Consider the following 27,012-nt stretch of genomic DNA (forward strand, 5'->3'; position numbering starts at 1 on the left):
AAGGGCCCTGAGAATTTTCCTGGGACCTGAGGTAACACCAGGCCCAGACTCCCTTCTCTCCTGCTGCTGAATTTTGGAGTGACCTCTTTCGCCCTCTCTCTGTTTCTCCTGCCAAAATCAGTGCAGAGCAAGTTAACAAATGAGAGAAGAAACGGTCCTATGAAAGGCAGATTGTAAATCAACAGTCTGGCATTGGCCGGCTATTATTGTTGTCACTGATCAACACCAAATCTCGGTGCCTAACCCTCCTCCTGCTTCATGTGTACTTGAAGGATGGCAGAGGCCAGGAAGTTTAGGAAGATGATGATGAAGCCACATCCCCGGAGGTGAACTGCCCTTGAATTTGGCACTGAAGTTAACCCTGAAGGGCAGTCCTTGTCCAAAAAAGCTTTCAGTTTCAATATAATTTGAGAAAGTTAGCGAGCAGTGAAAATGAGCATAGGCCCACAGACTTGGGACCTAAAGCACATTAAGCTAGGGTTTAGAAAAACCAGTCTGAGTGAGAAATGTTTCAAAAGTTAAAAATGTTATTCCTCCAGTTCAGTTCTTCTGATTCCTGGTTTTGCTAGCAAAGTTCTTTCCCAGTTCTCTTCTTAACACTTAGGGTAACACACTGTGCAACAGGAGGTGTAAAGTACACAGGAGCAGAATTAGAGCAGAAGGGCTGGAGCAGAAGGTGGAGGCTAAAGAGGTCATGGAGGCCCTGGAGAGGGCCCAGAGAAGTGACCAAAATAAAGAGAGGACTCGAAAATGGTTTCTAGGAGGCAAGGTGAAGGAAACTGAGGTTGTTTCGTTTAGAGCAAAGGAGTCTGAGAGGGCAAGGGAGGGTCAGGGATGGATGGATGGATGGACGGACGGACGGTCTCCTAGGCCAGGTGGGAGCTGGGGACACCTGCTCCCTCAGCTTTTGAACAGAACTCCCAGCCTGGCTCACACCAGTTCTCTGAAAATGTCTGAGACTTTCGAATCCATAGGTGAAATGACCCAAAATAGTGACTTCTTGGATGTTTTTGAGGCCTGCCCCCTCCCAGGTGCCACACCCCCACCGGCCCTACAATCCCTGTCTCCTTTTCACCCCTGCCCTCAAAATGAAACACTGGCATCTCTGGAGACCTTATAAATGGAACTGAGACTAAAGAATGTTCTTAGAAAGGGTGGGGGATGCTGCTCAGTTGATTATGAACCGATTTAAGTTAGAGCCTCTGTCTAAATCTATGTTCTGGACAGCACCTACCCACAGTGCCGTCATCAGGCCATACGAACTCATTATAAATGATAATGAACGAGGCAGCATGAGCAATTTTGAGGGCCAAAAGGTTAACCAGGGCCTGTTAGAAAGCATTTTACCTGAACAGTGGTGAAATCTAAAATGCCTATTTTTGGCAACTTTGACTTGCACCTCAATGTGAAGAACAAATTAGTCTAGCTTTAAAGATGGTTTGCAGCTTCTGGCTAAGTTTGTGAAAAGGCCTTAATGTGAAAATCTCCCATTCCCCCGTACATCAATCTGAGAAGAGAGGTGATTATGGGACAGCAGTGCCGGTTCTACTTCAGATTTAGGTTTGACCCGGGGCCATGGCTATTTTGGGCATATTTGTATTTGAGCATTTGTTTCCAGGGGCAATTCCAGCTAAGGAATGACCCACCGAGTTGGGCATTGGAGAATACCTCCTGGAGAGAGTAATACCTCCTGGAGAGAGTCCCAGTTCCACAGAGGGGAAAATGGAACTAGGTGCCCAGAGAACTGGGTTCTAATCCTGGCTCTTCCGCACAAGTCACTTCATCACTTCGGACCTCATATCAACCACCTGCCAGTCTTCAGAGACAGACACTCGGAGGAAAAGAAAGGGTGTCTTTAAGCTCCTTGGAAGGAAGGGTGATATAAATTTCGAGTTGGTGTTTGGTTATTTCTGCCAGGATGAGCTCAGAGCAAATTCAGAGATCTCTGCCTGCCTTTGTTCCCTTTGACTTAGGCCACTTTATTTTACACACTCAGTGAATGTCGTCAGTTGGCTGGATGTCTCTGAGCATCTGCAGAGAGATGTTCAAGGGCGCCAGTTTCCTGAGTGACTTGTGCCATGAACACAGGTCTGGCATTGCTGTGATGGGAGACAGTTTTCTGGAACCTGCATTTTGCTTGCTTAATTTGTTCCCCAAACTCAATCTACTTCATGTTACTGAACCCTGCCGGCCGGGGGACCACTGGGCAGGGCCATGCACGCGTACACACACTCTTGTTTGAGATCACAACTAGGCACCAGCGCTTCCACTCGATCACTGAATTCATACAGAAAGACACTTTGGTCAAGCTGGACCAACCTGATAAAAGGATTGGAGTGGCACAGCCGAGGATTAACATGGCAGATGAAGATGTGGCGGGTTTTCACAGTATTATCTAACCCTGCTCCCGGAGAAGCTGGAAGAGCTTTCAAAACGCATTTTAAAGAAAAAAAACACCTGCTAGGTTAACTCAGACATTAATTTGTATAACAGAAGCACAAAAGCTGGGGACAAAAGACAAGTGGTTAGTTCAGAAACTAACTCGTCTGTTAGGAAGCCATGCTTCAGGAACTTTCCCTGAAAATTTTGGGGGATTCCTCTAGTCTATAAACTCACTGTGGGCAGGGAACATGTCTACCAACTCTTGTACTGTACTCTCCCAAGCGCTTTACCCACAGTAAGCACTCAATAAATATCACTGATTGATTGACTGATTGGAATAACCCTGCTCGGAGGCAGGGGGATGAACTCTGCACTTGGATTTGCACCCTTTATTTACCCCTCCCTCATTACTACAGCACTTTTGAACATACCCGCGATTTGTCTATTTCTCTTAATGTCTGTCTCTCCCTCTAGACCATTTACTCTTTGTGGGCAGGGAATGCATCTAACAACTCTGTTATATTATGCTATCCCAAGCACTTAGAACAGTGCTCTGCATAGTAAGCGCTCAATAAATGCAACTGCCTGACTGATTTGATCTAGATTTGTCTTACACGATTCAAAAGGTGGAATTTCCACTTCTGCCACTTGGAGACCACCCCACACTCAAAAAGGTCTTAATATTAGACATTTTCCCCAGGCAGTTTGCTTTGATTTTCCTTTATTCCATCTTTTTCTGAGACTTGAAAACTCATACTCTACAGCCTTACAAACCAAGTAAGAGAGGAGACAAAAACCATGGCAAAAAAACCAGAGATTGTGTCTACCAACTCTACTGTACTGTACTCTCCCAAACACCTAGTACAGTATGCTGCACCCAGTAAGCACTCAGTAAATACCATTCATTGATTTACTCATACTCTGCCTCACCTCTGAACTGCTCCGAAAAGATCATGGAACTGGGTCTCCAGTGTCAGCCATACTGGGCAGTGTTCCTTCCTCATGTGATTTCACCTACTCCTTTTCAATTTGATACCATTAGGCGTTAGGGTTTGGCATGCTTTGCGGTACCTCCCGAACCCCTGAGGGAGGAGCTAAGGCAGGGGATGTGAAAGTTCAAAGGAGATTTCTGTTTTGGGATTATAGAGTGGGTCGTGACGTTCTATAAACCACCAAGAGCAGAGAGATTGCGGTCCTGTTAGTCAGCCAAAACTATGTACAATATCAGAGACTGTTCAGCAGCACGGGAGTTTGGGAACTGAAGAAAGGATTTCATTTCCCAAGACTTTGCCTACTCAACTCTAACCCTAAAGCCTGGACTGGGCAGGAAGGGAGAGCCATAATGGGGCATATATTCTGTTTGCCATCCATCTGTTGCATCGAGACTCCGCTGTAAGGAAACATTCAATCTTACACTGAGGCCTACAAAGAATAAATAAGAAAGACTTGCCACCAGGGTTTTGTAAAGCACTAGGATTATCAGATAAGACGCTCAAAGTGGGTATGATGTGGATGGATGTGTGTGGGTATGGGCAGGAATGAGCTAAATTAATCGGTAGCCACCAGTCTTTTCAGCCAACGGTAATGATTCTTCGCCTGCCAAGAGCACACCCGGATAAAACCGCATTCCAAAAAGTCCAACAATGAAAGAAACCTGTCGGAGACTGAGAAACAAATCAGACATTGCCTTTATTAGCAGGGTTTGGGGCACATTCTTTACGGTCCCAATAACCTCAGGCTTTCTGAGCCAGGAGGGAATTAAGGAGATGTTTATTCTGTGAAATCAACTCAATGAGGATTAATTATTTGTTTTTCTTGGCGTTTTCACCTCTCCTGCCCCGCCATATGCATACCGAACCCATCAGGGTGCCTATAATTCTGAACGGTTTCTAATTCTTGGTATCAAAAGGCAAATGTGAAGAGGAAAAACACCTTTTTTTTCCCCTCCAATGGGAGTATCAGTTTTTCAGGAAATAGACATCTAGTAAAGCTTCTCAGGCTGGCAGGGGGTGCGCAGGCCCGTGCCAGGAAGCTTAGATTTGTGTGGTTCCTGATGAGAAATTAAGTGGCCAATATCTTCAAAGACTCAAGGCTTTCTTCATGAGACACAATTCCCGAGGGCTCCACTGTGTATTAATTATGTGAAATTCCATTTAAAACTTTTCAAAGGTTGTATTTCTTGCCTCATAAACCTGGTAGAATGAACCTGGTTGATAACCCCCGTGTATGGCAGTCTTGTGATGGAATTGGCCATCTCGGATACATTATATGGTCATGTACCATTAGTTAATCATTTAAACAGAGATAAGAGTTGAAAATGATGGTATTCAGGACTGATAAATTTCCTCAGATTTGCTGACTCTCCTATTTGGGGGAGAGATTGACAACACTAAACTTTCCTCGGCTGAGGAATTGCTTCTAAATGATCTCTTGTTTTCAGCCAAGAGAACCATTATTGTTAAATACAAAAAAAAAAACCACATTAAAGCAAGATGCAGCTTTCATTTAACTGACAAAAAAAAAATTCTGGCGACATCAGAATTAGGAGTGAAATTCCACCGTTGAAATACCTTCGTCTAGAGCAAACATGAAGGCCAACAGGAGCCCCTGGGTCCAGGGTCTGAAAGATAAGGCCGGATCTTATAGAAGCAGTGCCAAAGGGGATGAAGAATGTTAATTAACAAAAATAAAAAATTTGATCCTCAATGCTGCTCAGCTCTTTTCTCCAGGCTCCTAATGAACTTTGGCTATGGGAAAGGTAGGGATAGGGAATGTGGGGTTAGATAGTATGTCTTTTGAATCTACTTGCAAGTCGGCCCCAGGGCAGACACTGAGTAGCGGGGGGGGGGGGGGGGGGGGGGGGGCGCCCAGGACCCAGATCCCCCCAAAAGAAGAACAAGCTGTTAAAGACCAATAACGAATCATCTGAATCGCTTTCTGGTAGGCCACGGAAGGAACAATCTTCTGCAATGCCTCGCCACCAACCAAACGCTGTTTCCGACCTGACTGCACAGTATCTAGTACAGAGCTTTACTAGTACAGTGCTCTGCACATAGTAAGTGTTTACAAGTACCCCAATTATTATTATTATTATTATTATTATTGTTAAGGATAATAAAAACTTGGTCACCGGCTCACAATCAACAGCCTTCGTGCTTGGCTTAGAGTCACATACACCGTCCTTCTGAGGAGCGGACTAGAGAAAATGAACTTTCTTAAAGCAAGGGGGCCCATCGCCATTAGCAACGTAAAGTGTGTATTGCCTTTTAAGTCGGGGAACACACATAGATGGGAAGGTCAAAGACAAGGGCCACAGGCTTGGCAAACCTTCTGCCACTCATCTGGATTTAGAATATAATCAACTGAAACAAAAGCAGAAGACGCCTTAATACACCTAGTTCTCCTAAAGCGCAGTAGTTTAGCACTTGCAACATCCCACTGTAGAAAAACTCACACTGTGCCCAGTGCCACGTGCATGCCCACACCACTTTTTGGGAAGTAGCACGGCCAAGTGGGTAGAGGACAGACCTGGGAGTCGGAAGGACCTGGGTTCTAATCCCAGGTCTGCCACTTGTCCGCTGTGCAGATCTCAGTCTCAGTTCCCTCATCTGTAAAACAGATATTAAGACCGTGAGCCCCGGGGGGGACAAGTGCGATTAACGTGTATCTATGCCAGCGCTTAGAACAGTGCTTGGCACATAATAAGCACTTAACACGTATTGTTATTCTCTCATTCACTAACAGCGTTCTGCACAGAGTAAACGCTCAGTAAATACGACTGAATGAATGAAAGAAATGTGTTCTGGCAGAAGTCGGAGTGGCTTAAATCAATGCCCTGCCCAAGGCAGTCCTACCTTGTGGGCACCTGTTTAATACAGAATTAATAGATTCTTCCAGCACACGGATGGGTTGACGATGAGGAAGATTAAGAAGAGGGAAATTCAAGGGAAACGTCAAGGTGATGCCCTTAACCGGGGAGGGCTAATTATGCCAGGGAGAATCTCTCAAGGGACGCTGTTGAGCCACTTATGCCTTGAGTGGACAAAGCACTTAGAAACTCTAGGGAAATGCTCTGCTGAGGAAGGGGGAGGGAAAGTTCTTTCTCTCCACATCTTCTTCATCAATGCTGTGCAGATGGGGGAACTCGTGCCCCCCATTAAGATGAGCTGCCATATATATTATTCATGCCTGCTTCATTGTACGGAGGCTGTTCCCATACTCCTCCCTTTTGACCATGTGTTCATCTTTGTGTAGCATTTGCAGACCAAACCTCTCTTTTCTAATTACTCCGATTTTGGAACTGTTTCTGGGGCTCTCCTTCGGCCAAAATGATGCAAAAGAAAACCGGCCAGCTAAAATGTCATGTTCCTCGGGATCCTTTCTTAGCTACCCAAGCGCAAATAAAGATGAAACAGAGCTAACTTTGGTTTACAATTCTAATGGTGGAATCTGTGTTAGAAGAGTGTTTACAACAAGGACATATTGTTTCAGTCCTTTGGAGATCCAGTCCTCTGCAGAAATCATTTGTAACTGTCAAATGTTTACCATTTACAGCATTTCAAACTGGGTAACTCCAGGAACTGGGTTGGGGCCAGCAGATGGTGAAAGAAATGAAACTCATGACATGGTTCAGTAATCAATGTACCACAATAAAGCTGGAGAGGCCTCCCACCCCAGACACTGCAAACACTGGAGCTTTACCAGATTCCACAACTCGGCTCAAACCCACAGCAAAGTCTGACTTCTGGCGACAAAAGTCCACAGTTAGCAGCCTGCCTACTGGTTTGGCAACAAGTAGAGCCCCGGGGGCAAGGAGCCCCTTCCTGTCTGCCCAGCTTCTCAGCTGTCAAAGGTGTGGCAGCTCTGAGGGGGACTTTTCTGCTTCTATCACCAACCAGAGAAATAGGCAGAGATGCTCCAATTCAGCTCATTTAATAATGGTGGTATTTGTTAAGCGCTTACTATGTGCAAAGCACTGTTCTAAGCGCTGGGGGGGGGTACAAAGTGATCAGGTTGTCCCACGTAGGGCTCACAGTCTTAATCCCCATTTTACAGATGAGGTAACTGAGGCACAGAGAAGTTAAGTGACTTGCCCACAGTCACACAGCTGGCAAGCGGCAGAGTCTCATTTCCAATCACTCTATTCTGGTGGGGGGGAGCGGGGGAAGAGAGGAGAGACAGAGAGAAGAGAGAGAGGAGAGACAGCGAGGGGGATGTGCCCACGGTAGGGAGGGTGCTGGGGGAGGCCAATGAAGAGGCATAGATGGATGAAAGAGGAAGTAAACAGGGATGAGGGAGAAAACCACCTAGAAATGTGGGGAACTCACTGAACATGATGGCTCCTGAGAGCCATCTAATGGATTTTTAAATTTTTTTAAAATAGAGTTTGTTAAGCCCTTACTATGTGCCAGGTACTGTTTTAAGCACTGGGGTAGATAAAGATAATCAGGATCTTCACAGTCTTAATCTCCATTTTACATTTGAGGTAACTAAGGCACAGAGAAGTTAAGTGACTTGACCAATGTCACACAGCAGACAAATGGCAGAGTCAGGATTAGAACCCAGGTCCTCTGACTCCCAGGCCCATGCTCTTTCTGGTAGTCCTTTCCCAAGGACTATCACCTCTCCTTCCTGCCGCCTACTGTTCTCCTGAACGGAGCCTTGCATCGAGGCCTCCGTGTGAGCGACGGCGGGCTAACGTGAGATATAATTCCCACCAGTGCAGCTCAAAACCATATTTATTAATTGGCAACCTATAAAGTGTCCCCACACTGGCCCCTCCAGCTTTCCCAGAGAATAGGTGTGCATTTATTCATTCCAACCTTCCCCAGTTTCCCTTTCTGCCAGACGGGCAAGAGTATTTTTCTGCTACTTTGGGTCATAATTGAAAAAGACAGAAATGTTCAACATGACTCATACATAATTCAGCTTATCAGCAGTCCAAGAGAAGGGAAGGTCTTCTCATGGCTATCTCACCCATTGATCAACAGGAGAAATAACTTTCAATTACACTAAACAGATAGAGCGTTCGTCACTAAAAGTATTCTGAGGCGGAGAGGGGAGAGAGGAAAAAAAAACGATGGACAAAGGAGGAGAGGGCGGACAAGGAAGCCTATTCTGACATCGGCTTCTCTGGACTGTGAATAACCTGCTCCTGTGAAAAGGGGAGCCTCTGGCCTGTCTCTTAAAATCCTGGGAAGGTTGAGCTAGGGATCGGAAGTTCCCTGAGTAGACCGGTGCAGGAATGGTGCTCAAAATGCAGCAGGCACACAAATCAAATGAAGCAGCAGATTATCTTATTACAAGGGCATCCTAGAAGTCACCCAAACCCCAGAGGAGGAGATGCTGATGGGAAAGCCTCTGTCCTAAGGACTAAATTTAAAGGGGAAACCAAAAAAATGAGGGTAACAGAGGTTTCTGCAACATAAAAATCAATGAGCATTATATATGCAGCAGGCAACCACTGTGAGGATTGCTCTGAAAAAGGGAGAGAGCGCCTTGTGCCCAAGGCTCCCTTGCATTAGTCAGAGTCTTCACAAGAAAGAGGTCTACACCACTTACAGTAAATTTCTGTCTGACAGTAATTATGAAAACCATTTTAACCCCTGCCATCTGAGATCATACGGAAAACCTGACCTTGTTCGTGCTACTGAAGCCAGAAGCCTTCCTTTCCACATCCCTCCTCCCCCATTTTGACTGTTGGCTCAAGGCATTTTGAATCTATGATATCCTTGTTGGGGAAGCCATTTAGGAAAGAAAAAAGAAACATGAAAAAGATAAGGGGCGGAAGGTTTAATAGCACTCAGCAGAAGCGAATGCTTAAAAGCGCACATAAGGGTCTGTACCATACAGTCTCCAGCACCCATTCTGATATCACTTAGGCACAAAAATGAAGATGATTCAGTTCTCAACAGCAGCTGTTTCCATAACGCACAGGCAGCACAGTACTGTAAACCCTTGAATTACCAAAATAAGACCAACTCTATTTCAGAAAATGATTTTTTAAATATCTGAGAGTCAAAGCATTTGTGGATCCCATTTTAGATCCTAGAGTTGAGGTCACGGGGAGCGGTGACACTGCAGGGACAAAAACCAGACCTGAGGAACTCCTGCTTTCCCTCCAGCCTCAGACTCTGAATGGAAGAGCATTCAAAATAACTTCCAAGGGACACCTGGGTCCCACTATTATTATTATTAGTAGTAGTAGTAATAATAATAATGGCATTTGTTAAGCACCTACTATGTGCCAAGCACTGTTCTAAACTCTGGGATGAATACAAGCAAATTGGGTCGGAAGCAGTCCCTGTCCCACATGGGACTCATAGTCTTAATCTTTATTGTGTAGATGAATTAATTGAGGCACAAAAGAAGTTAAGTGATTTGCCCAGGGTAACACAGAAGACAAGCATTAGAGCTGGGATTAGAACTCAGGTCCTGCGATGCCCGTGCTTTTTCCCCCGGCCATGCTACTTCACTTCTTTCCCAGCCCCAGGTGACAGGAGGCAGGTTTATTTACATCATCCCTATGCAGTTTCAGGTTGCAGAACAAAGGGAACACAATGAACTCCAGAAGAGCTGAAAACAATTCCGAAAAATCACATTTCTGATATTCAATTAGGCAAGAGCTTCCTGTGTGCCCCTTGTCCCTAACCACATCCAGGGCTGTGTTCTTGTGGAATCCAGTGTGGGAAAGGCTGAAGGGATGTGGAGCCAGAGAAGGAGTCCTGAAAGCTCCGGTGAGGAGAACTACTATCCTCAGAAGGAGATCTGCCCGGTGGAAAAAGCCCCTAGAGATGCCCGGAGGGACTGAGAACCCAGCCCCCAAAGCTGAAGAGCCTCACACGCCCGTTTTTCCAGAATCTGAGCTCCCTCGGTGGGTTGCCGGTGCGACCTTAACTAACGGAGGATCAGAAATGCGTTGAGAAAACTGGGCCCTCTGATGCAAGCCATGAGACATAGAGAGATAGAGGCACAGAGACAGGGAGAAATGCCTTCCAGTGCAGCTTTTGCATTAAATCAACTTCTGAAAGAGAGTGTTTGTTGGCTGAATCTTAAGAGAATTTGCACTAGCCAGAGGGTGTAGCCAGACATATTCACAACAGACATTTGGCTCCCCATTTGACCGACCCTGCTATTAAGAAACAGAGTGAGAAAGAGAGACAATGAAACCATTCACTCTCTAAACCTGCACTTATGAGAAAGATCCATTCCTGCTTGGCCCCGCCAGCTGCCTGGTTGTCAGTGGGCAACTCTGGAACATGGCTTCCAAAGCAGGCCAGCTCTCACTGGCATGAAGCTCACTGGGGGCAGTGTATTGGGGCTCAGTGAGGGGAACAGCAGCCTTCAGCTTCTGATCTCTAGGCCCGGCTTCAGCTGGTACACGGGAGACCTGTCATGTTTTTCTCAGAGTCGGACCTGTGTTAATTCTCTCGGCACAGCCGAAGCCCTTGGCAGTCTAGCATTTGGCCGTGTCATCATCTATCCGCCAATTTAGTCTTCAGACCTGCTAATCTCCCTAATCCTTTGTTTGAAAACAGCTTTCTCTGTTTTATTCCAGGTAATAAAGGCAGGTTAAAACTACACTTAGGGAGTAACCGCCTGCCAGAAAATTCTACTCGGCCCAAGCAAAATTTACAGGACACTACAGAGTTTTAAGGTAGAGTGAAGAGAAACTGGCAAAAATCAAGGGTGGTGAGGCACCGAAAGGAAACCCCTTGCCTAGGGTAGGGGCATATGGGCATATGGCTCATGGCTCAGCCACAGATCACGGAAGAGAACCAAACCAACTGAAACGGGACCAGATACCATCGATTAACAGCTCCTAGCACCAAAGGCACTGCTCCTGGGTGCATCAACAGAAAGCGAGACCTCAGCCAGGCCAACTGTTGCAGTTGCTAAATATCAAGAGGACCAATTGACTTTAGTGCAGAAGAGCTGGACGAGGCACGAATGTGGATAGGGAGAATCTAAAGCAAGTGGGGCAAAATAAGATGACCTCTGACCCATCCGAGGAAGCCCTGACTAGTGAAACTCAGGAGCCTAAGCAGCACCAGGAAAATGCGCTCATGTCCTCACACTGAGAGTCTAAGCAGCACCAGGAAAAAGCGCTTATGTCTTCACATCGAGACTTGCCTTCACCGTTTAATTCCACTTACAAAGATCACATATCCCAAATGAACTGTGCCCAAAACAAGCTCATGTGTAAGTACCGCAGTGTTGTGGAAGAAGGAACAGAGGTTTGGAGCAACGTTCTGGATCCCAAAGGCCACTCTACCTTAGACCTTGTTAATCCAGTTCTGACAATTTCAGGAAACAGCAACCTCTCCCCACCCCCCACCCTCGACTCACCAACACACACACACCTTTATTCCACCAAAAATCTGCTCCTGCACCCAGCACATTCTCTATCCGCCTTCATGTTCCCTGGCCCACACTCAACAACCACGGTGATGTTGAAATAACTCCTCTTTTAGCTCCCCTTCCCCATCACGACACACACCCAGAAACCATGGAATATTGTTTGGCTGCTACGCCTCCCCTCACTAGCTTCCACTATCCCACCTCCCTCTTTTTTCCTTACTCACTCTGGCCACCATCCCAAGACCCATTTCTCCTCCTACCTTCCAATACGGTGAGTTTGGCACTGGTGTTGATCTCCCCGACGCTATTGGTAGCTGTGCATTCATAGATGGCCTCATCCCGATGCACACGAAGGGGTTGGATCCGCAGGACTGATCCTGACCCATCGTCAAATTCAATAACCTGGTGAAGAAGAGTGGAAGAGCTGTTAAGTCTCCATTGGGTGCTAACAGGATGGCGGGTTTCAACAGTCAAATTCAAAGGACACCACAACACACAAACACTCACACCACTACTCCTCCCTCTCAGACTCATTTTGTTACACTCCTCAGTGGGGATCTATTTCTCCTAAATCCATATACCAGGAGAGTCTCACTTGGATGAACAGAAGAAAGGATGTTGGGGAAAGAGAGATGACTGGTAACAGTGTCTTGCTATAATAACATCGGATTTATTTAGTTTTTGCATCTGCCTCGGAGCTGGGAAGAGAGATTGAAGGGCCCCGGATTTTAAAATCTGGCAATCAGAAGGACCTGGATTCTAATCCCGGCTTCGCCACTTGTCTGCTTGGTGACCCTGGGTAAATCACTTCAGTTCTCTGTGCCTCAGTTACCCTCATCTGAAAAATAGGGATTAAGAGTGTGAGCCCCATGTGGGACAGTACCTGTGTCCAGTCTGATTACCTTGTATCTACCCCAGCACTTGGAAAATGCCTGGTACATAGAAGCACTTAAATACCATTTTTTAAAAATCTCTTGTTGAAGGCTCTTAAGGTCAGCCTTAAATTCAGGCAACTTTTGGCACGAGGTGGGAAGAAGAGCAGAAAAAGAGCTGTGTGAGGGACATGCAAGTCACAAGCTCACATGTCCAAGAGAAATTTCATCCTTTTTTGTTCTCCTGACAGGAAGAGGAAATATATAGGCAGTTTCTGCCTCTGTCTCAATCTCAGTCTGTCTACTCTAATGTCATCAACGCCTGCTACAGTCCCACACTCCACAAAACCCACTTGTCCCCTCCGGTTGGGCACACAGGAAAATGACTATGAGCAACTTAAAGGTGGGACTCGCATCTTTTGTTTCCTGAGTAGGTTCCCGAGTAACTAGTTTAGGGCTCTGTCCCAGCAGGCTCCCAGTAAATTCTGATGATGCTGATGTGAACAGTGATGCAGGGTGGGTGAAGGATTTGGAAAGGGAACATGGTAAAGAAAAAGAATGGGAAGATGAAAAGACAAAGGGCCAGTGCCAGTCAGTGAGTCAGGATTGTCCACTATCCACTGAAAAAGTATGGCCTACAACTGATCATTAAAAAAAATATATTAAAAAAATCACACGGCTTTGGAAACCCTAAACAACTACTGGGAAGTATTTTAATTACTGTGTTTGACCAAGGAGTTTGGAATGTGCATCTCTGAGTTGAATTTTGGAGGCCTGTACCAACTTTGACCTTCCAGCATCCCCTGCCAGGTTTGGCGAGGAGATGAGGAGAGGAAAAAGCTGGGGAGGGTGGGGGGGCAGAAAGTAGAGGAGACATCGAACTCTGTTATAAACATAAAAAGGCAAATGTGAAGCAGCAAGAAAGGATAGCCGAGAAAGAGTGGAGACTTGAGTCCAAAGTGAAGGAGGCATGATCACACTGAGCTTGGTGGAGAGGCAGAGAGACTTCTGGGGCAACTAAGGGGAGGGAAGGAAAGCCCTTAGGGAGGAGGAGGAAGAGAATACAGGCATTCATCAGGGAGGGCAGGAAATGATGGGTAAATATACAGATCTGTGTGGTGTCTATCACCATGGCAGCCAAGGTGCAGGCCCAGGAGAAGAGGCTAAAGGATAAAAGAAGCATATTAATAAATAAATCAGGGAAGAGGGCGACTTTAAGTTAGGGGCGTGAGATGCATGAACAGCACAAAGGGCCAAAAATGCGTAGGGAATAAAAACAACTTCACAAAAAAATTAGGAGGTGACAAAACTTGTTAGTCACTGCCCTTTGAGCTGGGGATGGTTTTCCCTGGATGAAAAACAAAACGGAGCTTCAGTAGCTACAGAGATAAACTCAAGCCTGATAGAAAAATCGTTCCTCTCTTTCATCCATCAATTTTCGACTGAGCCTTAAATATTTATCTGGTTTATTTTCTTCACTGGATTTACAATATGCCTTTTCCCTGAAAAGCAGAAGGCCCTTAACAAAGAACTTTAACTAACATTCACACAAACCCTCTAACCTGCTGGAGAGGGGTCCGGCCAAGGGAAATTAGTCCCTTTTCTAGGTGAGGAGGCTGCTCCAAGTCCAACAGTAAGTAAAGGGAACCCTGGGTTAACCTGACCTGTTTTATGTAAGCTGGGAGTTTTTAATTATTATGATTATTACTATTATTACCAGGCCAAAGAATTCTAAGACCTTCATCTATAAGAGCTAGAATTTTGAAATTAGCATCATTTTTAATTACTGTCAAATGAGGCTTAAACATTTTGTAGGAAAAATGGAGCCACTGTACCTAAATTACTATGTAAGGATACAACACTATGTTAAACTGGAATTTAGAACACAAATCTCTGCCTTTCTGCAAAGGCAATAAATGACACATGTATGTATGTGCATACATACACCTTGGGCAAGTCACTTCACTAGGCCTCCGTTACTTCATCAGTAAAATGGGGATTGAGACTGTGAGCCCCATGTGAACCTGAAAAACCTGTAACCACTCTAGTACTTAGAACAGTGCTTGGCACATAGTGAGCACTTAGTAAGTGCCATAATAATAACAGATGAGGGAACTGAGGCACAGAAAAGTGACTTGCCCACTTGTAAGTAGCAGAGCTGGAATTAGAACCCAGGACCTCTGATTCCCATGCTCTTTCCACTAGGCCATGCAAATGATGGGACCTGCAGGAATCCTAATCTGGGCAGCAGCAAGACAGGTGGGACCTGCAAAATTTTGGCCAAAGCGCCCATTTTGGAGATGGTGGAACACTGCTGAGCAGAGCAAAGAAGCAGATAGTCTCTCTCTCTTTCTCCCTCCTGGTCTCTGTGTGTGTGCAAGCCTTCTATGCCCTTTGATGAATCAATTTCTCTCTCCTTTGTGTCTATGCCTTTCTTCCTTTCTTTCCATCTCTTCTTCCAAGGGCTTTCCCCTCCCACAGACCTGTATGTCACACTCGGGCAAAGCTTAGGGCTTTTTTTTGGCTGGTTATACATAGATGCAAAGGAAGATGATCAATTTTCATGCATGACACAAGCCTGAACAGAGATGCTTGAGAAAGTGCAAACATTACTTAAAAGAGTTGCTTTTGCAGCAACTGTCTCAAACTCGGTCTGTTTTACCAACGGTAGCCATGGGGCAGAGGCAGTGTATTGTCATTATTATTTTTTCAGTCGGCTGAGTTTCTCCATTCCAAGAACACTCCCGCTTCTCGACATGCCAATACATCAGCAGAAGGATCTCAGGGCCGAACCAGCCGGTTACGACAGGAAAACCTGGCAGCAATTAGCAAAAAATCACCAAAGAAACCACCTTCCCATTTGGGTTCTCACTGCTGTCTACCTGAAGGCTGCATCCTATAAACAATCCATTTTGTGGAAATTCTGCTCCCACCCCTTACCCTCAATTAAAACTGGGAGGGAAGGGGAGGCTCTGAAGAGGTGGAACACAATTATAAAGACATCCTGACCAAGTTTACATGTTTCCTTGCCAAGTGGTGAGAAGGACTGACCAGCCAGCTTACTTACAGCTGGTTAGAGCCTGGGACAGGTTTCACCCTTGAAAAAAGAAGTCTGCGGGAAATGCTGGTGGAGCCAACCAGCAGTAGGGCTTTTTTTTTTTTTAAGTGGTATTTGTTAAGGATTACTATGTGCCTAACAGTGTACTAACCGCTGAGGTAGATATAAGACCAACAGATTGAACCCAGTCCCTGTCCCAAATGGGGCTCACAGTATTAATCTCTATTTTACAGATGAGGGAACTGAGGCACAGAGAAGCGACTTGCCCAAGGTCACACAGCAGACAAGTGGCGGAGCCGGGATTAAAACGCAGGTCCTCTGACTCCCAGGACCACGCTCTTTCCATTAGGCCACACTACTTCTCTAATGATAAATTGCAACTTTTGTGACATTATACTCCAAGCTCACTGGTTTGGACTGACAACAGACCGGGGCTTGGGGTAGATCAGCCCTAAGGAGGAGAGTCCGACCGACCGGAAAGAAGGAGAGAAACACTTGCTCATTTTCACTGCCACCTGCAAACTCACTCCTAATGATAGGAGCTGCAAAGTCATAGCTCCAGGACATAGTTAACTCCAAAGCCATCCTGTTTCAATTACTGTATAAAGCAGAAGCCCACGACAACATTAAATATAGGCTATTGTTCTCTGCCGCGTAGGACACACTGCGATGAAGGTTGTCTGGCAGTTTGCAAATATTTTTATGTGTGTCTTTCCTGTTAAAGTGTAAGCTCCCTGGGGGCAAAGGCTGTGCCACTTCTTTGTTTTATACCTCCTCAGGACTTAGGATAGTCCACTACACTCAATAAAAATTTCGACCCACCCACACATATTTCTCCAGTCAATCAATAGTATTTATTGATCACTGTACGGCTTTGGAAAGTCCAATATAATGGATTTGGTAGACACGACCCCTACACGCAAGAAGCTCACAGTCTACAATCCTTACTGTCCCCTCCTTCCTATCATACTGCTGCTGCACCTCAGGATCCCTCCTTGCAATGAAATAAGGAATCTTTCTGACTTCTCTGTCCCTCCTCAGAGAAGGAAGCCTATCTAGCCCATTGAAAGTGCTGGATATTGTAGTTGGAGGAACGAAATACCACTGGATTCCAGCAGACAGAATGGGTGGAATGAGCTTAAGATATGAGAGAGATGTGACCCTTGCGAACCCAAAGACATGCGGAGGGGTGGAAATGAGCTATGGACAATGGCCCTGTGTATGGCAGGGGCAAACATCTCTAGGAGTCATTAAAATATGCATTTCAATGATACTACTTAATGAATAAGAGAGGCGAAGAAAGAAAACCACAAAGGGGGAAAAAGCAAAAAGGGGAAGAAAGAAACCAACTTCCAGAACCACATCTAAGGCAGGTCAAGGAATGCTGTTTCTCAAAAAGGCAGGCTTGGGTTCCCGGGAGCCAAGTAGAAGACCTGAAGTGGAAGGTGGTATTTTCCCCATCACTTCTAGGCCTGCCTCTGAAAATTTGGCAAGCGTGAACCTCTGAGCGCTGTCACTAGCCATTTAAGGCTGCCAACGGGATTAGTCATTGGGGTGAATGCATCTGCAGCATCAACTGCATCATGTCATGTCATTAAGACGGCAGCTCCAATCAGACTTATGGACATCTTGAAGCAGCAAGAAGGTTCATTAAACATTTCCTCGAATGGAGGAGTTTGCTTGAAATGGCTTGGTGAAAAAACAACTAGGAGCAGAAACTGGCTTTGGTTCCAGCCCCTAAACTGATTCGTTGAATCTACACAAAGTGACCTGGGTCTACCCGCCTCTGAAGAAAACAAAACTCTTCTTAATCTCTCTCGAGGGGCATCGTATGGATTAGCTAACTGATGCGAAACAGCCCTGGAAAGCAACCAACACAATAGATGAATGCAGAGACTATAACTGGATTACCTCAAATCGCTGAGAACTGACTTTCTTCCCCTTCTTCATCCACGTGATGCGTGGCTTGGGCTCCCCAGAGGCTTGGCACACGAAGGAAGCCACTCCACCGGATATCCCGACCTGGTCCTCGGGGATTTTGATGAAGGTCGGCTTGCCTGGCAAACAAAAGCACAAACCCAGTGGTCAGATTTCTTGCTCAAACCCTGGCGATCTGGTGATGCACATAACATAGAGGTGTCTCTTGCTTTATGGACTGGGGACACATTCTAACGGAGTGAAGGGAAACTAGGTAAAATGAACCTGGTTTTACAGAGACAGGGGTGGGGAAGGTACGTTAATAACCTAGTACTTATTCATTTGCAGTTCGCTCAGGAAACGGGGAATAAAGCTAAACTGATCTGGACCAGAGTGGACCTTTTGTATGACTAAAGTATAACCCAGGTCGAAAGGTGGCTAGCCCAGGGCTTTGGGTGGGAACAGATCTCAGGGACAAAGTGAAACGGGAAGGGAGTCCGTCCCAAGAGAGAGGCCGGAACAAGCTGTTCCCGAAGACCAAAAGTTTCCTATGTGTAGGGATCTCATCTACCAACTCTGTTTTATTTTACTTTCCCAAATGCTCTGCACACAGTATGCACTCAATAAATATCATTGATTGACTGATTGAAGGGGCAAATTTGGTAAGTGGTTGTTTCAGGGAATGAGCTGAGTGGGGTTGCCGCAAGGGCCTCCCTGGTGTGGGATGAAGCAAGACGAAGCCAGGAAAAGGCCAAAGTCTTGTGATCATTTCCTGGGTCTCACCCAGTTTAAATGACGAAAGAAGTGCTCCAGTGAGGCAGCGTAGCCTAGTGGAATGAGTATGGAACTAGAAGTCAGGAGGCTTGAGTCCTAGTCCCACCTCTGCCACTGGCCTACTGGGTGACCTTGGGCAAATCGCTTGCCTTCTCTGGGCCTCAGTTTTCTCATTTGTAAAAGAGAGATGAAATCCCGGCTCTCCCCTCCGTCCGAGACTGTGAGTCTTATATGGGACCAAGATTTGGTGCTTAGCCCAAAGTAAGTGCTTAATAAATGCCATGATTTATAGTCATCATCATTACTTAGAAGCAACCTCATCGAAAACAATAATAGCCAGGCCTTAAAAGTCCAACTCTATTTTCGTCCCCATTTCTCCTTTTCTGGAGAGGTAATCTGCCCTCAAATATACAAGAAATAACACCATAAGCTGAAAAACTTCTCAGTTTCAAACTTCCGCCATCCCAAATCCAAACTTGTCCTTCTTATAGAGGCAATGACAGGAAAAACATCATTACCTCCCACCAATCCATCCCAACGGAAGATGCAGTCAGTTCTTTTATAGCACTGGGTTTGGGCTCTCCAAGAATCTCAAGTTAAGGAAAACTTGCATTTTATTATTCATCCCGTGTCTGATGCCAACAGAAAACTGCCAAACTCAGAGTGTCAGAAGACCATTGCCCGATTCTGTTGTCACGCTCCATCCGAAACTCTGGGTGACTACGTGTATCACGGCAGAGCTGCCTGTGCAACCCATCTTAGAAGACCCCAGCCCCCTCCCTGAACTATCCTTTTCTACTCCGGGAAAGCACAGACAGGAAACAGAATGTCATTCTGTGGGATGAAGAGACAAGCAAAAACCCCATGAATCATATAGTTATTATAGTCTACTTTATCACCGTCACCCTGAGAGTAAGCCAGGCCTCAAACTGCAGGAAGAATGGGTTCCTGAGAGGGAATTAAGGATGAAAGTGATCAGAGACTTACGTTTCCATCAAAGGTATCATCGCCATCATCCTTACCAATTAAAAACGCTACCTGAACACCACTCTGTGTGATTTCACAGATTTTCTTTGCCCACCTCAGGGATTAGGTCGCTGAATATCCCAGTGTTTGGGAAAATCGGAACAGATAAAATAAAATAAAAAACTTATGGCATAAATGTGGTCATGGAGTCTATGGCTTCAGCTTCTCTGGATAAAGTTCGGGAGGGTTTTAACATGGCAAAAATAATCGGTCATGCCCAGCATTAAACAATATACTTCTGAATGTTAAAGGAAACTAGTGTATAAAAAGCAATCATTGAGAGCAGTACAAGAAGTTGCGGGTCCTAGAGGAAAGCACACATGACTGGATGTCAGTAGATCTGACCTCTAATCCTGGCTCTACTACTTGGCTGCTGTGTGACCTTGGGCAAATCACTTAGCTTCTCTGTGGTTCAGTTCCCTCATCTTTAAAACGGGGAATAAATACTGTTTCGCTTCCTCCAAGACTAGCACTCATGACAGTGTTAGGTACATGATAAATGCTCAACATGTAGCACTTGGGAAAATACAAAAGAAGAAAAATATATATTCCCCGACCTCAAGGAGATGACGATCTAATGGAGAAGGACAAAAATGGTTTATCAGTAGTGAGAGAAAACTATAATACATAGCCATGCAGTCACTTGGTCTACAAATGGGTCCAAAGAGGAATATTTCATGGGCACTTGACAATGGGCTCCATCCCCAGCCACCTGCTCGCTCATGGCATTCCAGAGCCCACTGGAAGCACAACAAGCAGAGATGAGAGAGTGTGTGAGAAGTGCTGCGCAAACCACTAGCACTACAATCGATTCCTCCATGCACGTTCTTGGATCCGACTTCAGGGCTGAAGCTCCCCCGATGTTCCCAGAAGGGGATGCCATCAAACGGGAATATTACAGCCTGAAATATGAGAATTGTAACTGATTCTATGTACATAAGGAAGAGGGTAAATATAATAAGTGCTAAAGGTGGTTACTGGGTTGACAGTTTGTGGGCTTGGGAGATTAACAAGGACTGCCGGGGGAGGTGGGAGATGGGGGTCATTATTACTTAGGAGTTCCACTCTTTAGATACAAACAAAAATAATTTTCAAAAAGGTATGACAACTTCACAGTGAAACCAATTCATTTTCCTTCTCACACTGCTCCCTAACTTCACTGAGGGGTGGACATTACAGGCAAAAACCCCAAGGGAGATCGGGAGGGTGACGTGGAGTGCGGCAATTGGGCCTTACCGGCAGGGCGCACAACACCGCAACAAGCGTCTGGCAGGTGGCAACGGCCCATCCATCTCATCGTCGCAAAGGAAGCGCCACAGGTGGCAAGAAAATGGACGATTTGAAATGACAGCAAGCAGGCCGACGCGTGGCCATGGAAACTGCCGATTCTGGGAGCCAAACCGGTATTCAGAATATTGTCGCCCGGGTCCTCAAAACCACGGTGTAGCATCCGTGGTTGGTGCGGGAAAGCTGTGTTGGATGGAGCTGATCAGCCCCATGTGAGCATTTGTTGTTTCTCAAGCTTAAAGCAGCTTGAACGGCTCCCTAGGCAGAGAGAGCACAGCAGCTCTGATTCTGGGAATACGGATGGCAGCTGCTGGATAGGCCACGGATGGCCAGAACACCGGCAATCTCAATCTGTTCCCCTCACCAAACCAGTCCCGCTCTGTCTCTGCCAGCCTCCCCAGGTCCCAGCCATCTAGTGTAATTGAGTAAGAAAAGGGAGCAAGCAGGGTGGCATAAAATCAGAACTAGTGAAGTTAATAATAACAACAACAATAATTACAGTATTTGTTAAATGCTTACTATGTGCCGAGCACTGTTCTAAAAGCTGGGGTAGATACAAGTTAATCAGATTGGCCACAGTCCCTGTCCCACATGGGACTCCCAGTCTTAACCCCCATTTTACAGATGAGGTAACTAAGACACAGAGAAGTTAAGCTATTTGCCCAAGGCCACACAGGAGACAAGTGGCAGAGCCGGTATTAGAACCATGTCCTTTGACTCCCAAGCCCAAGCTCTAGGGGTGTGTGTATGCTTTGACACACTTATCTGGTCCAATTTCAGAATGGGAGCTCTGGTCAGGGCAGGAAACATCTCGACTTGTTTTGCCTATAGAGTGGCCAGCTGCCAAATGACACTGGGACATCAATGACATAGAATTCTTAAGAAAACCATGTTGCAAGAGGGGGAAAACATACTCAAGTGCCATCCCATGTTCTATTAATATGGTCTTCCTGAGCACCACACTGACTGAAGAAAGAACAGAGGGTCAATCATCACCAGGAAGCAGTAACTAACAGGGCCTGTTCTATGATTTGGTGAATGCTTGAGACGTGAACCACATGTTCATGGTTGGTCAGCCCCAGGCCATTTACTAAAAGCCAAGAATTGATGGGGGCCGCAATGGGTTTTCCTATCACTGTTCATAGAAGAGAGGCTGAAAATATAAGCTGGCAGCTCGAGAGAAGTCATAACCCACTCAAGGAACGATTACTAATCTGACAAGAAGAAAAGTGGGCTACGACTGATTTTTTTCCATTCTCCAAACCCCACCAGAAATCAGGCTTCTTGGTTGGGGAGATCAGAACAGAGGGCACCGATGAGTTTTGGATCGAACACTCCGGCCCAGAAGAGGAACATCAGCTTAGAGTCAGTCTGTTTTCAAGTCTTACCTCTCTCAGTGGTTGGCTTGCTGGGTAACCTGGGCACGCTAAGCTGGGACCATAGTTCCAACTATCTCCATGGGGCACTCAGGGAAATCAGGCTAGTAAAGTATTTTCAGGCCCCTGCCAAAGAGGTGTTCTATGAATTTAAAGTCTATTGATTGTTAGGTTTGTTAACATGATAATCCCTACTGTGGAAGTCACAGGGTGAAGAGAGAGATCCTAAATTCTTCAAGCCACTTATAAATCCACTCCCACCCACTGGATGAAATGTTTTCCTAACTCTACAAAATCAACAGATGGCCGAAGAAATGCACCAGGCTATTAAGTGTGAATTTGCCCTGATACTAGCCCATCTCAAATGGTAACAGCCTTGGGTTAGAAAAATGACTCCTCTCTCAGATAAAAGTTTCTATATGAAACCTGATTCCTAAGTAGTATCCCACAGAGTCCCCTGCAGACACATAATCCTAACCTTCAAGCGAAGCAATTATTAGATGGGTGGTTCAACTCCTACTGATTCCACATACTTGTCTCACCATAATCACATATATTCCCGGTTAGCGCTATTTACATATATCGATATTTACTTCCCTCCATCCTTCCTAGTGAAATGTTGATTTGTTGTTCGTGTTGGCGATGACTGCGCTCTGATTGAATGTTTTTGCAAGGCAGGGTGCTGAGCAGATTTCTCTGGATTGAATTTCTTCTGCTGATTTGTTCTTTTGATTTTCCCTTACTTACTGCACAGTATTTGTCATTTAATACACTTAGCGTAGTTTTCCAACATTACCAAGCCCTGCTCTTCTCACTTCGGTAAAGACGGAGGATGTAATGGCCTCCATATGTGGTAGCAAGCATCTGCTGCTCCCCTTTCCCATTCTGAGCCTCACAGGACTTGCCTAATTTATGTGGGGGAAACACCATTTAAAGGTCAAATCCCTCCCTCAAGAAATGGGGTAGTGGAAGGATTTATTTGCGCATTAACTGTGAATGCAAGGGGGGAAACATTTAGACCAACAAAAGAAGTCTAGAATGCTAATGCTATGGCTCTCATTTGAACATGAATGACTAGCCACATTTCTGTTACCCCTTCTACTGGAAGAGACTTTTAGCTTTTCCTGCCCCAACCCTGTCTTAAAATCATAAGAGAAAATGAAGCACTACGACCAAAAGCGGCAAATTGTTGCCATTCCAAATTTAAATGCAAATTAGGAAATTAAGTTGTGGCTTTCATCATTAATTATTGATCAAGCTTCTAAATATACTCTACGTCTCATTATGATGTATGTATCTGTGGGACGGTTAACAATAACAACTCAGCTCTCAATATCTGCATTTCAATTTGAAGACTTATGGCTACATTAATATAGATTTTTGCATTTGCACATTCAATGGAAAACTCCAAGTTAAAAATTAAGCTTCAGAATTTAAATGAACTAAAAGTCAGGAAATGTACGAGACTCCAAATGACTACAAAATGGCCTGGAATGATGCTTGAACTTTATAAAATAATTGACACTGGAGAAACACTCATGGTATTTTACTATTTTGTTGCTATCACTTTCCGTTCCTCCTTGCTTTTTCACTGTCCCATCTAATTCCTTTCATCAATCAATAAAATATATTTGAGCATATACTGTGCACAGAACACTGTACTAAGTACTCAGAAGAGTACAATATAACGGATTTGGTAGACATGCTTCCTGCTCACAAAAATACAGATATGTACATAAATGCTGTGGGGGCTGGGGGTGGAGTGAATAAAGGATACAAATACAAATGGAGGAGTCCGAAGGTCATGGGTTCTATTCCCAGCTCTGCCATTAGCCTGCTGTGTGACCTTGGACAAGTCACTTTACTTCTGTGCCTCAGTTACCTCATCTGCAAAATGGGGGTTGAGACTGTGAACCCCACCTGAGACAGGAACTGTGTCTAGCCCGATATGCTTGTATCCACCCGAGCACTTAGAACAGTGCCTGGCATAGACTAAGCGCTTAACAGTTACCATGATTATTAGTATTATTAGGCCTTGTCTCCTTGCATCCCTATGGCATGGAGTGTGCCCCCAAGGGCTGATCTCAAAGCACCAGAGCCTCCCAGCATCTCTCCACTCTCCCCTGGCCTGGTTGCAGGCCCTACCAGAGATGGGGGAGGGAAAGGAGGGGGAAAGGTCTGTCAGCCACCTACACAGTTAATGCCTCCTGGCAACCCCTGACCATCTTCCTGAGACCAGCACCACTTGCCATCCGGGGCTGTACACCCTGGTTCTTCTTGATCTACTGTCTTTTGATAACAACAACAACAACAATAATAATAGTGACGGTAATAATAATTTGTGGTATTTGTTAAGCACTTACTATGTGCCAAGCACTGTTCTAAGCACTGGGGTAGATACAAGAAAATCAGGCTGGGCACAGTCTCTGTCCCACACAGGGCTCAGTGTTAATCCTATTTTATAGATGAGGGAATTGAGGCGCAGAGAAGTGAAGCGACTTGCCCAAGGTCCCAGCAGACAAATGGTGGAGCCTGGATTAGAACCCAGATCCTTCCGACTCCCAGCCCCGTGCTCTTCTTGGCCATGCTGCTACCCTGAGGCCGATCCCCCTCGGCCACTTGCTGCCCGCCCAGAGCAGCTCGACTTTGGCCTGGCTCTGCGGCCTGGATCCCTGCTGCTGCTTTCCACTGAGGCAACACCGCTAATGGGAGGCAGAGACAACCGTGACCCAGAGAGCAAGCCCACCTGCCGCCCGGCCATTTTAAATATTCAAAGTAAATATTCAAATTGCTTCCTGCTGAAAAAGGCCATTTGTCAAGCCCCTAGGTCCTACATACACAGGGTAAGGTGATTCATAAGCAGAGAAGCAGCGTGGCTCAGTGGAAAGAGCACGGGCTTTGGAGTCAGAGGTCATGGGTTCGAATCCCGGCTCGGCCACTTGTCAGCTGTGTGACTTTGGGCAAGTCACTTCACTTCTCGGTGCCTCAGTTCCCTCATCTGTAAAATGGGGATGAAGACTGTGAGCCCCACGTGGGACAACCTGATTCCCCTGTGTCTACCCCAGCGCTTAGAACAGTGCTCGGCACATAGTAAGCACTTCACAAATACCAACATTATTATTCATAAACACCCAGGCAGATGAATGCAATTATATTTAGGAATGCCTAGCCCCTTATTACCCAGGCCCTTTGCCTCACCTTCTCTCTCTCTCTGCCTGCCTTTTAAGCCATTTCACTCCTAGTTAGCAGAGGGCAGAGGAAGTGGCGACTATCCCAATCCATCAACCGTACTCCCTGGCAAAAGCTCTTCCTCTTCGGGGAAGAGGCTTGAAAACATTGGTTATAATGAAATTTTAGAATTTGCTATGTGTATCATTTATCCACTTACTGCCCATATTTCCAGATAATCAAGGATGAATGGAATAAAACTCAGTTATCTAGATTATCCCATTTGTGCTTATCTAGTTTTCACGTCTGCCCATATGTAAATATCCCTATGCAAAGCATGGAAATGTTAGATATTATAAGTGATATGGAACACTGTGATGTAAAAGAGAACATAAAAGCCAACTGAAGAGTGGTTTGTTCTCTTCCAGCTGAATTCAGGTATAACTAAAAAAATGGACACATGGGTCCATACAGGATTTGCCTTAAAAATGGTTTAAAATAACTAATTTTGAATGTAAGCTTATTTGCCAGGGAGACACTGGATTTAATAACATTTTTATAGGACAATCCAATTCTCCAGACTATCCACTTACCAAGTCAGTCCCAGTTTTTAATTTTTTTCAATGGCAGAAGTTAACTGCTTGCTATGTGTCAGGCACTGTACTAAGCACTGAAGTAAATACAAGCTAATCAGGTTGGACACAGTCACTGTCCCTCATGGGGCTCACAGTATTAATCCCCATTTTACAGATGAGTTAATTGAGCCAGAGAAGTTAAGAGACTTGCCCAAGGATACACAGCAGAGAAAGGGCAGAATGGGGATTAGAATCTAGGTCCTTTTTACTCCCAGGGCCGTGCCCTATCCACTAGGGCACGTGGCTCCTCGGTGGCGGACGTTTTGAATAAGTGAGCTATACTGTGCAGGTGAGCCGCAGTGATTTTCAGTAATTAGCACTTGAAAAATATCCATGAGGCATATGAGTGGATTCTAGCATTTTCCCTCCCTTGTGTTGAAAATAGGGTAAATCTAAGGAACCAGCATCTCTCACAGAGGACAGACCCAGTAAACAACTGCGAGTGAGTTTCTTTTGACACTACAGACCGCTCTCCCAGAATGCTTGAGGCTACATCGCATTGGAGCACGAGCCTCTGGGCCAATGCCATATGCACCTGGTTCCTTCCAACACCGCATGTACTATGTAACTGTGTCTACCCCAGTGCTTCAGATTTACATGGTGGAAAAAGTGCTCCCTAATTCCAGCATATTAGCCATGCTATGGCAGAACTGACTGTTGCTACCCTCAAGCAAATTAAGTAAATGAGTTGTCACTTTGGAACGAATACCTAAAGGAGAGGAAAGCGAGATACTTGTATCCTGACTGGTGTGAAGAGACTTCTAAAGGTGACCTCTCATGCCCGATTCTATCGGTTGCTGGTATTGATGAAATCCAACCTCTTCCTCTTTCTCTTTCCCTGGCCGCCTGCGATATCGCTAATGAAAATTGGGAAATGACACTCATCTGCCCAGGAAGAGTAATAGTTTTATACTAGTTGAGTCAAGGAGCCTATGGATTTCCCTAATTTTATGACGAGAATCACCTTCGAAGGGCACAAGAGGATGGGGTTAAAAAAGAGTCTGTTTTGGTCCATTCTGGGCATAGGTCACAAAGTGGCCCAAGACTGGGCATGTCCACCTGATCATGTCCACACACCCCACAGACAACATGCAAGGAAGGAAACGAACCCAATCACAGGAAGGAGGAGAGGCCGGCAGAACCGTGAATGCCAAGGA

General features: G+C 45.5%; 1 protein-coding gene across 1 annotated transcript in view; it reads right to left on the reverse strand.

Annotated features, from left to right (window-relative positions):
• PTPRF (protein tyrosine phosphatase receptor type F) overlaps nt 1–27,012 on the reverse strand; it is a 379,820-nt gene that overhangs the window by 200,407 nt on the left and 152,401 nt on the right. The window contains exons 4-5 of the mRNA XM_029046831.2: nt 17,584–17,729; nt 12,003–12,144 (exon numbers count right to left, since the gene is read on the reverse strand). Coding sequence (XP_028902664.1) covers nt 12,003–12,144; nt 17,584–17,729 — 288 coding nt within the window. The remainder of the gene's footprint in view (nt 1–12,002; nt 12,145–17,583; nt 17,730–27,012) is intronic.

Source organism: Ornithorhynchus anatinus, chromosome 18, assembly GCF_004115215.2.
Source record: "Ornithorhynchus anatinus isolate Pmale09 chromosome 18, mOrnAna1.pri.v4, whole genome shotgun sequence".
NCBI classification, from domain to species: Eukaryota; Metazoa; Chordata; class Mammalia; order Monotremata; family Ornithorhynchidae; genus Ornithorhynchus; species Ornithorhynchus anatinus.